The sequence below is a fragment of the Notothenia rossii genome (genome assembly GCF_949606895.1).
Source record: "Notothenia rossii genome assembly, chromosome: 6".
Lineage (NCBI taxonomy): Eukaryota > Metazoa > Chordata > Actinopteri > Perciformes > Nototheniidae > Notothenia > Notothenia rossii.
The window spans coordinates 872,294-883,223 of NC_136909.1; the positions used below are offsets into that span (position 1 = coordinate 872,294).

Genomic DNA, 10,930 nt, shown 5'->3' on the forward strand with positions numbered 1-10,930 from the left:
GAGAGAAAGACAGGTGAGAGACAGAGAGACAGGGAGACAGATGAGAGACAGGTGAGAGACAGACAGGTGAGAGACAGGTGAGAGACAGACAGGTGAGAGACAGGGAGACAGGTGAGAGAAAGACAGGTGAGAGACAGAGAGACAGGGAGACAGATGAGAGACAGGTGAGAGACAGACAGGTGAGAGACAGGTGAGAGACAGACAGGTGAGAGAGGCCTGATCAGCAAACTGTATGGGATCTAAGAGGTGCTGCTTTGTGAGATGAAATAGCTCTTAACTAAACGCTGAGGTGAGGGCTATGGGCCGAGTCTCTGGGCTCACTGGGCAGGGGGTTTCAGGAACTGGAATGATTGTGGATGTTTTCCAGAGAGAAGGGACTTTGTGCAGATTAAGGGAGGACCTAAACATGTGAGCACAGGTGACAGTGGTTCTGCACAGCGTTTTAAAACAGCTCCTTCAATATCACCGGGGCCAGGGCTCTTTCGTGTGTTACACTTCCTGAAGAGATGGATGACCTCTGACTCCTTGTTACGTGTGTGGCTTTCCTTCCCTCCTGTGTTTCTCTCTTCTGCCTGTCTTCAGCACAGCTAATCAGCAGCTGATCGGTATCTGCCTGTGCACCTGAGTCTGACGGCTGATTGGATCCTCTCACCCTCAGCTGGCCTATCAGCAGCCAGGGCTGACCTTAAAGGAGGCACCCAGGAAGTCTTCTCTCTCTTTCTCTCACCCTGGGCCTGTTGCTGATGAGGAGCCTGCAATTGACTGCCTTGTTAAGAAAGTCATTCTACTTTGTTCTGACCTTTGTTAAAGTGTGTGTGTTGAGAGGTGGGGGAGTTAGGTAAGTCTGGGGTACCCTGTACATTTCTCACCACGTAGCTAACTAATGTTTAGACACACTAGGTTAGCGGATTGTTGCCACCCCTGTGTTCTGTTTTAGTAGTTTAGTTAGTGAGGGTTTTGGTTTCAAAGGATAGCTGCAGAGATAGACCTGGTTTTGTTATGCTCGTTTCTTTTGTTTGGCACAATCTTCTCCTCCTCCTCCTCCTCCTCCTCCTCCTCCTCCTCCTCCTCCTCCTCCTCCTCCTCCTCCTCCTCCTCACACGAAGAGTATTTCTGTTCAGTTAGGTTGTTCAAGGAATAAACCTCTTGTCAAACTTTACGCTGACTCCCTCATAATTATTGGTTGTTGTGTTATGGTCTCCAGGTCCCCTAGGCCTTAGTGGGGACGTAACACTCCTCAATAGTCACACTAGAGGGGAATGACCGTGTCAGCCTCTTTACTGTTGCTACTCTCAAACCGGCAGAAGAAGGTGTTCAAAGGATTTGCCGTCTCCCTTCCCTCACCACTGATCAAGACCGGAGACGGTTTTCCCTTGCCCTTATGTGGAGCATTCGTCATGTTTTGAATTCCCTGCCATGCTTCTCTGGGATTACCAGAGGCCAGAGCTGCCTCCAGCTTCTCCTTATAGCTATACTTGTCCAACTGTATTTGTCTCTTAATATCTCTGAGTATGTCTCTCCGAGCAGACTCATCCTGGTCTTCAGAATAATCAGCTTCTTTAAACTGTGGTGTCACATTCCCTCACCTTGTCACGAGCACTCAAACTAACAAACTAAAACAAGCCAGCGTGAAACACCGCAGGGCAGCCAATGAGCAGCGCCCCGGAAGTGTCCAAAGGGGTACCTCCGGGGCCACTTTGGACAGGTGAGACAGACAGACAGGCAGGTGAGAGACAGACAGGCAGGTGAGAGACAGAGAGGCAGGTGAGAGACAGAGAGACAGGCAGGTGAGAGAGAGACAGACAGGCAGGTGAGAGACAGAGAGACAGGCAGGTGAGAGACAGAGAGACAGGCAGGTGAGAGACAGAGAGACAGGCAGGTGAGAGACAGAGAGACAGGCAGGTGAGAGACAGACAGGCAGGTGAGAGACAGAGAGGCAGGTGAGAGAGAGACAGACAGGCAGGTGAGAGACAGAGAGACAGGCAGGTGAGAGACAGACAGGCAGGTGAGAGACAGAGAGACAGGCAGGTGAGAGACAGACAGGCAGGTGAAAGACAGAGAGACAGGCAGGTGAGAGACAGAGAGGCAGGTGAGAGACAGAGAGACAGGCAGGTGAGAGAGAGACAGACAGGCAGGTGAGAGACAGACAGGCAGGCAGGTGAGAGACAGAGAGACAGGCAGCTGAGAGATAGGCAGGTGAGAGACAGACAGGCAGGTGAGAGACAGACAGGCAGGTGAGAGATAGACAGGTGAGAGACAGACAGGCAGGTGAGAGACAGACAGGTGAGAGACAGACAGGCAGGTGAGAGACAGACAGGCAGGTGAGAGACAGACAGGTGAGAGGCAGGTGATAGACAGACAGGCAGGTGAGAGATAGGCAGGTGAGAGACAGACAGATGAGAGACAGACAGGCAGGTGAGAGACAGGCAGGTGAGAGACAGACAGGTGAGAGACAGACAGGCAGGTGAGAGACAGGCAGGTGAGAGACAGACAGGCAGGTGAGAGACAGACAGGCAGGTGAGATACAGACAGACAGGTGAGAGACAGACAGACAGGTGAGAGATAGGCAGGTGAGAGACAGACAGGCAGGTGAGAGATAGGCAGGTGAGAGACAGACAGGCAGGTGAGAGATAGGCAGGTGGGAGACAGACTTTATATATGTATTATATTTACACCAGAGGAGAGAGTCTCTAAACTACATCTCCCATGATGCCTTGCTGTTACCGTCATCTGAGTGAGGTTCTGCTCCACAGAGTGCACCATGCTCTCCAGATCCTGCGCCTCCTGCTCCTCCCGGCGCCTCCTCTGCAGCAGCTCCTCCGTCAGCTGCTCCACCCTGAGAGGCATCGGGTCGATATGGCACAATTTGGAGATGTTTAGAAACAAGTCAGATTTTGGAGAGAACGTTTTTAAGAAAGTCAACATTTTAAGATTCTTACATTATAAGAAAAAGTCAGAATTTTAAGAAGAACTCAGAACTTTAATCTGGACCTATTACGCTATATTGGAAACATATATCGTAGAGCCATACCAATACAAAACATGTCTGAAGTTTTTCGCTTAAAATACCAAAACATGCCTCATACTGCTCATACCCCTCTTCTGCAGCCCTGTTAGAGAAACGCAGATTTTGGGTCGTTAGCTTTAAAAAAAAAAAAAGAGGCGGAGCTAATGCCTGATCAGAATTCTACCGCAGATAAAGTTAAATTCTGCTGTGAAAAAACGCCACCCTGTTCTAAACCACATCAAGGATTATTCCTGAAACAGTATGGAGCTCAAATGCTTTTTCTCTTGCGCGACACAAGGTGAGTTCCTTTTTTTATTTCCTGCTTTTTAAACACATGTGCTCTCCAGTACAGGTTAGCTCTGAGTGTTAGCGAGGCTTTCTGTGGGTCCGCTGCCGATATTACGTCATATCGGCAGCAAATCTGTATCCGTTCGTTGTTCCCCCGTTTGTAAAAGATGTGGGGACGGAGGTTTTTTTTTAAATAAATTTAGAAAGCCATAATTTTAAGAAAGTCTGAATTTTTAGATTTTTATAAAAAAAAACAGAATTTCGAGATTTTTAAGAAAAAGCCAAAAAGGTAAGAAAGTTCGAATTTTTAAGAAAGTCCGAATTTTGTCATTTTTATAAAAAAGTTAGATTTTAAGAAAAAGCAACATTGAGAAAAAGTCAGAATTTTGAGATTTTTATTAAAGTCAGACTTTTGAGATTTTTATTAAAAAGTCTGAGGTGTACCTGTTGTACTTCCTGTTCATTATAACAGCTGTTACCTGCCGTGAGCTGTTACCTGCTGTAAGCTCCTCCCCCTGCTGTGAGCTGTTACCTGATGTAAGCTCCTCCCCCTGCTGTGAGCTGTTCCCTGCTGTGAGCCGTTAGGCTCGTTTGAGATGAGCGGATTTTGAGATTTTTATTAAAAAGTCAGAATTTTGAGTAAAAATAATTTTGAGATTTTGAGGAAAAAGCCTGAATTGTGAGAATATAGATGGGTGACGGAGGGTGCTGTGTTATGATTGGCCGATGCTCACCTGCGCTGGTCGGCCTGTGAGCTCCTCTGCAGCTCCCGGATGGATCTCCTCAGATACTGGTTCTCTTCCTGCAGCTGACACACAACACTCTTATTTTGGAGGGTACAAACAGGAAGTTGTGTTTCGTGTGTGTACCTGTTGTACTTCCTGTTCATTATAACAGCTGTTACCTGCCGTGAGCCGTTACCTGCTGTAAGCTCCTCCCCTTGCTGTGAGCTGTTACCTGATGTAAGCTCCTCCCCCTGCTGTGAGCTGTTACCTGCTGTAAGCTCCTCCCCCTGCTGTGAGCCGTTAGGCTCGTTTGAGATGAGCGAGACCGACGCAGACCTGCGCAATTGCGAACGCCGTCTTGCTGCTAGTGCGTTGCATGATGGTTAGTCATTTTGTCCGACTTGCTCTGGAGGCTCGCCCACATGAGACGTTGAAATCTCGCGGGACAAAGACGCCCGCAGCCTTGAGAGCGAGGCGGCGCAGTTCCTCTCCACGGGCTGTGGAAGCAAAATGCTTGATGGGAAAGGACTCGCTGGTATCTCCAGCTGAGCGCTCATTGGTGGGTTTTACCCCGTGCTGCTGATGAAGCTCTCCAATTGGCTCGGCAAAAGTTTATTGTTGTTTTGTGTCAGTTTTACGTCGCCAGTTCCATTCACATTTTCATCATTGTTCCACAATGTTTATCATGAAATTAATATTTATATATTTTATACTATACTTGCACTGCTTACCGTTTTCATACTTTATATATCTTAGCATATTCATACACACTGTTCATACTGCTCTCAGGCTGCTGTGTGTATCTAGTGTATTCATACACACTGTTCATACTGCTCTCAGGCTGCTGTGTGTATCTAGTGTATTCATACACACTGTTCATACTGCTCTCAGGCTGCTGTGTGTATCTAGTGTATTCATACACACTGTTCATACTGCTCTCAGGCTACTGTGTGTATCTAGTGTATTCATACACACTGTTCATACTGCTCTCAGGCTGCTGTGTGTATCTAGTGTATTCATACACACTGTTCATACTGCTCACAGGCTGCTGTGTGTATCTAGTGTATTCATACACACTGTTCATACTGCTCACAGGCTGCTGTGTGTATCTAGTGTATTCATACACACTGTTCATACTGCTCTCAGGCTGCTGTGTGTATCTAGTGTATTCATAAACACTGTTCATACTGCTCTCAGGCTGCTGTGTGTATCTAGTGTATTCATAAACACTGTTCATACTGCTCTCAGGCTGCTGTGTGTCTCTAGTGTATTCATACACACTGTTCATACTGCTCACAGGCTGCTGTGTGTATCTAGTGTATTCATACACACTGTTCATACTGCTCACAGGCTGCTGTGTGTATCTAGTGTATTCATACACACTGTTCATACTGCTCACAGGCTGCTGTGTGTATCTAGTGTATTCATACACACTGTTCATACTGCTCTCAGGCTGCTGTGTGTATCTAGTGTATTCATACACACTGTTCATACTGCTCTCAGGCTGCTGTGTGTATCTAGTGTATTCATACACACTGTTCATACTGCTCTCAGGCTGCTGTGTGTATCTAGTGTATTCATACACACTGTTCATACTGCTCTCAGGCTGCTGTGTGTATCTAGTGTATTCATACACACTGTTCATACTGCTCTCAGGCTGCTGTGTGTATCTAGTATATTCATACACTGTTCATACTGCTCTCAGGCTGCTGTGTGTATCTAGTATATTCATACACTGTTCATACTGCTCTCAAGCTGCTGTGTGTATCTAGTGTATTCATACACACTGTTCATACTGCTCTCAGGCTGCTGTGTGTATCTAGTGTATTCATACACACTGTTCATACTGCTCACAGGCTGCTGTGTGTATCTAGTGTATTCATACACACTGTTCATACTGCTCTCAGGCTGCTGTGTGTATCTAGTGTATTCATACACACTGTTCATACTGCTCTCAGGCTGCTGTGTATATCTAGTGTATTCATACACACTGTTCATACTGCTCTCAGGCTGCTGTGTGTATCTAGTGTATTCATACACACTGTTCATACTGCTCTCAGGCTGCTGTGTGTATCTAGTGTATTCATACACACTGTTCATACTGCTCTCAGACTGCTGTGTGTATCTAGTGTATTCATACACACTGTTCATACTGCTCTCAGGCTGCTGTGTGTATCTAGTGTATTCATACACACTGTTCATACTGCTCTCAGGCTGCTGTGTGTATCTAGTGTATTCATACACACTGTTCATATTGCTCACAGGCTGCTGTGTGTATCTAGTGTATTCATACACACTGTTCATACTGCTCACAGGCTGCTGTGTGTATCTAGTGTATTCATACACACTGTTCATACTGCTCTCAGGCTGCTGTGTGTATCTAGTGTATTCATACACACTGTTCATACTGCTCACAGGCTGCTGTGTATATCTAGTGTATTCATACACACTATTCATACTGCTCTCAGGCTGCTGTGTGTATCTAGTGTATTCATACACACTGTTCATACTGCTCACAGGCTGCTGTGTGTATCTAGTGTATTCATACCCCTCACTGTTTATTCATCATTCAATTCATTCTATATTTTATTCTGTAGATTGTGTACATTACTTTTCACTTTACTGCTTGTTGCACTCCTGGTTGGAAGCTAAACTGCATTTCGTTGTCTCAGTTCCTGTAAATAATGCAATAACAATAAAGTTGAATCTAATCTTGAGCAGGAACAAATGTATTTACTTTGTACATATCTGACATTAACGATTAAACACATGTGTGCATTCTTTATAAATGCAAACCGAGTCAAGCCGACTCCGGAGGTGGCGGTATGCACTTTAAAGTGGTTTGCAATCCGCCAAAAAAACGAGAGAATAAGAAGGCAAAGAAGAAGAAGCCGACTCGGAGCTGTCCGACTTCAGGCGAGCTTTTTGAGACCTCCCCCGGCTGCGATCGGCTATTCTCGTCTACTTTCGAGGCGAGCAGCAGCTTGTCTCAAACAAGCATGTTACCTGCTTCAAGCTCCTCCCCTGCTGTGAGCTGTCACATACTGTAAGCTCCTCTCCCTGCTGTAAGCTCCTCCCCCTGCTGTGAGCTGTTACCTGCTGCAAGCTCCTCCCCCTGCTTTGAGCTGTTACCTAATGTAAGCTCCTCCCCCTGCTGTGAGCTGTTACCTGCTTCAAGCTCCTCCCCCTGCTGTGAGCTGTTACCTACTGTAAGCTCCTCCCCCTGCTGTGAGCTGTTACCTGCTTCAAGCTCCTCCCCCTGCTTTGAGCTGTTACCTACTGTAAGCTCCTCCCCCTGCTGTGAGCTGTTACCTGCTTCAAGCTCCTCCCCCTGCTGTGAGCTGTTACCTACTGTAAGCTCCTCCCCCTGCTGTGAGCTGTTACCTGCTTCAAGCTCCTCCCCCTGCTTTGAGCTGTTACCTACTGTAAGCTCCTCCCCCTGCTGTTAGCTGTTACCTGCCGAAGCTCCTCCCCCCGGTGTGAGCTGTTACCTGCTGTAAGCTCCTCCCCCTGCAGCGAGCTGTTACCTACTGTAAGCTCCTCCCCCTGTTGTGAGCTGTTACCTACTGTAAGCTCCTCCCCCTGCTGTGAGCTGTTACCTGCTGTAAGCTCCTCCCCCTGCAGTGAGCTGTTACCTGCTGTGAGCTGTTACCTGCTTCAAGCTCCTCCCCCTGATGTGAGCTGTTACCTGCTGTAAGCTCCTCCCCCTGCAGCGAGCTGTTACCTGCTCTAAGCTCCTCCCCCTGCTTTGAGCTGTTACCTACTGTAAGCTCCTCCCCCTGCTGTGAGCTGTTACCTGCTTCAAGTTCATCCCCCTGCTGTTAGCTGTTACCTGCCGAAGCTCCTCCCCCCGGTGTGAGCTGTTACCTGCTGTAAGCTCCTCCCCCTGCAGCGAGCTGTTACCTACTGTAAGCTCCTCCCCCTGTTGTGAGCTGTTACCTACTGTAAGCTCCTCCCCCTGCTGTGAGCTGTTACCTGCTGTAAGCTCCTCCCCCTGCAGTGAGCTGTTACCTGCTGTGAGCTGTTACCTGCTTCAAGCTCCTCCCCCTGATGTGAGCTGTTACCTGCTGTAAGCTCCTCCCCCTGCAGCGAGCTGTTACCTGCTCTAAGCTCCTCCCCCTGGTGTGAGCTGTTACCTGCTGTAAGCTCCTCCCCCTGCAGCGAGCTGCTACCTGCTGTAAGCTCCTCCCCCTGCAGCAAGCTGTTACCTGCTGTAAGCTCCTCCCCCTGCAGGTGGAGACGGCTTCAGCCATGGAGGTTTCATCATCACCTTCATAGCTCTCTGCTTCTCCTGCTCCCTGCTGGGCCTCCGGTCTGGAGGAGAACCTGTTGATGTGGGAAACTAACCAATCAGAGAGCAGCACTTAAATTAGCCAATCAGAGAGCAGCACTGAAACTAACCAATCAGAGAGCAGCAGACCTACCTGGTTTCCTCCTCCCCCTCCTCCTCCTCCTCCGTGCAGAGAGAGGAGGTGCTGTCCACACCTGACTGCAAGCTCCGCCCCCACTCCTCCTCCTGATTGGACAGAGAGCGAGACTGACAGACAGACTGTGCTGTTAACGCTGTACAGTTTTCAGACAGAACTCCCACTGGTGACCTTCTGATGATGTCACAGGTAGAGTTTACCTGTGGGTCCAGAGAAGGCTCCAAGAAGAAACAGCTCCCGACCTCAGGGTCGAAGGTCACGCCCTCCAACGACCTCTGAGAGACAGACAGGCAGACAGACAGGCAGACAGACAGACATACAGGCAGACAGGCAGACATACAGACAGACAGGCAGACAGACAGACAGACAGACAGACAGACAGACAGACATACAGACAGGAAGTTATAAAGTTGTCAACTCTCTGACACGCATCGTTTAGATCAGGGGTTTTCAAAGTGTGGGAAGGTGAGCCGCGCCCCCCCTCCCAATTATTATTGCTATGATTGTTATTGATGTTGTTGTTGTTGTTGCTATAGTGCAGGGGCATTCAATTGCATTTCAAAGAGGTCCAGTCAGAGAACATGTCATCAAATGCTCTGTTTTCTCTGTCTGCCTTTCTCTCTTTTAAGCAAGCCATTTGAAATGACTCACTGACTGCACCCATTTGATTGGCTGAGACACCTCCTTAAAGCATTAAACAATAAATTTTTATAATAAATAAATGTTTTAAACATTTTTTACATTTTCAACATTGTGGATAAATCCTTATTTGCTCCCGGCAACACACTGAACGTTAATTTTGCCTCCTCTTTACACTCAGCCTACTTTCCCGGGTACCCGACGGGTAAAAAAAAGTGATTCGCGGGTGGTAAAAAAAAAATCGGATTCGGTTCTGGGTAAAACAAAGAAGATGCGGGTCGGATCGCGAGTGATGCATAATAATTATATTATAATAATAATAATAATTTAATTTAATGTTTAAATCCTCAGACCGCGCATAATCATAACCTCTGCAGCGCATCAGTCTGCTGCTGAGCGCGCCACATTCTGAATGGCTGAGGTGAAGCTCTCTAGCGGAGAATACAGCATTTTCAATAACTCTTCCTCAAGAGCGAAACCCAACATCTGGGAGGCTTTTGGTGTCCTCCTAGATGGAGGAAATAACCAACATCCCACGCTTTTTGAGACAAATATGCAACTGCGTGTTAATAATTGCATGTTTTCACTTCTCATAGGATATGCGGGTTCGGGCCGGGTTGCGGATCTTGTGCCGACGGGTCGGGTCGCGGAACTAATTGGCAATATGTGCGGGTAGCGGGGCGGTAGGGATGGGTACCGAGCCCCGGTATTAAGCGGGCCCCGGGGCTGAATTATTAAAGACCGTGGTACCGTTAAGCTCCGACGTTATCGGTCTTTTTATCGGTACTGGAGACATCTAAAATATGTCATAATGTATTATGCTACACAAACATTATATTGCAGTTTTAGTGTCGCTAACTGTTTCTATGCTTCTTACATTTTGAACCGCTGGTTTAGATAATCACACGGCTCCTACCGGCTGGTTCTGAGGAAGCTGAAGATTCTGAGACTAAGTCAGAATTTTAAGATTTTGAGAAAAAGTCAGAATACAAATAAATAAATAATAATTGTGTAAGAATGTCATGAGATTTATGAAACAAATTAGAATCAGGACATTTTGCTAAAAGGTCAACATTGTTGCTAAAAAGTCAGATTTCTGTTAAAAAGTCATAATTTTAGAAAAAGTAAGAATAGCTGTACCTGTCTGTGAGTCTGGTCCAGGTCGGGGTCCGGGTACAGGTCTGGTTCTGATTCCAGGTCCACATCTGGTTCTGGTTCCAAGCTCTTCCAGCGCAGGAACTCTCTGAAGGAGAACGGGTTCAGGTCCTCCTGCTCGTCTGCAGAGAGATGGATCATTGGTCAGACTCTCCTGAGGATATCCCACATCACACTGAGAACAGCTGTTAGACCTGAGTACTTCTACTTTGACTTCAGTAAGTGGAGAAGTAGTCTACTCAGGGGGGGGGGGGGTACTCAGTACTCAGATCTCGTACTTCAGTAAAAGTAGAAGTACTCAGGTCTTGTACTTTAGTAAAAGTAGAAGTATTCAAATCTTGTACTTCAGTAAAAGTAGAAGTACTCAGATCGTGTACTTTAGTAAAAGTGAAAGTACTCAGAATGATCGTGTACTTGTAGCTGGTTCACTAACTCACCGTCTGTGATGATCAGAGCTTTGGCAGAACTCTTCTGTTTGGACATGACGTCACCCAGGTGAGCGACAGACAGGCGAGTGACAGACAGGCGAGCGACAGACAGGCGAGCGACAGACAGGCGGCTTCACTCAGTAATCGATCATTGTTGTTAATGTTGAGATTTATGAGTATTTATTGTCATTATTATTATATTTTTTCTCTGTCTGTCCCGCCGTCTCTCCTCCTGCCGACCCGGAAGCAGAGCCAAATCTA

At 47.2% G+C, this 10,930-nt stretch overlaps 1 protein-coding gene across 2 annotated transcripts in view; it reads right to left on the reverse strand.

Moving 5' to 3' along the window:
* Positions 1-10,923, reverse strand: part of entr1 (endosome associated trafficking regulator 1) — a 13,128-nt gene extending 2,205 nt beyond the window's left edge. The window contains exons 1-7 of one of the 2 annotated variants that reach the window (XM_079687697.1): positions 10,679-10,923; positions 10,227-10,363; positions 8,648-8,722; positions 8,445-8,557; positions 8,229-8,346; positions 4,030-4,097; positions 2,725-2,836 (exon numbers count right to left, since the gene is read on the reverse strand). In XM_079687697.1, coding sequence (XP_079543823.1) covers positions 2,725-2,836; positions 4,030-4,097; positions 8,229-8,346; positions 8,445-8,557; positions 8,648-8,722; positions 10,227-10,363; positions 10,679-10,724 — 669 coding nt within the window. In that variant the 5' untranslated portion in view covers positions 10,725-10,923. Of the gene's footprint in view, positions 1-2,724; positions 2,837-4,029; positions 4,104-8,228; positions 8,347-8,444; positions 8,558-8,647; positions 8,723-10,226; positions 10,364-10,678 lie in introns of both variants that reach the window. The other variant, XM_079687696.1, reaches the window with a different exon arrangement.
* Between the last annotated feature and the right edge of the window lie 7 nt (positions 10,924-10,930).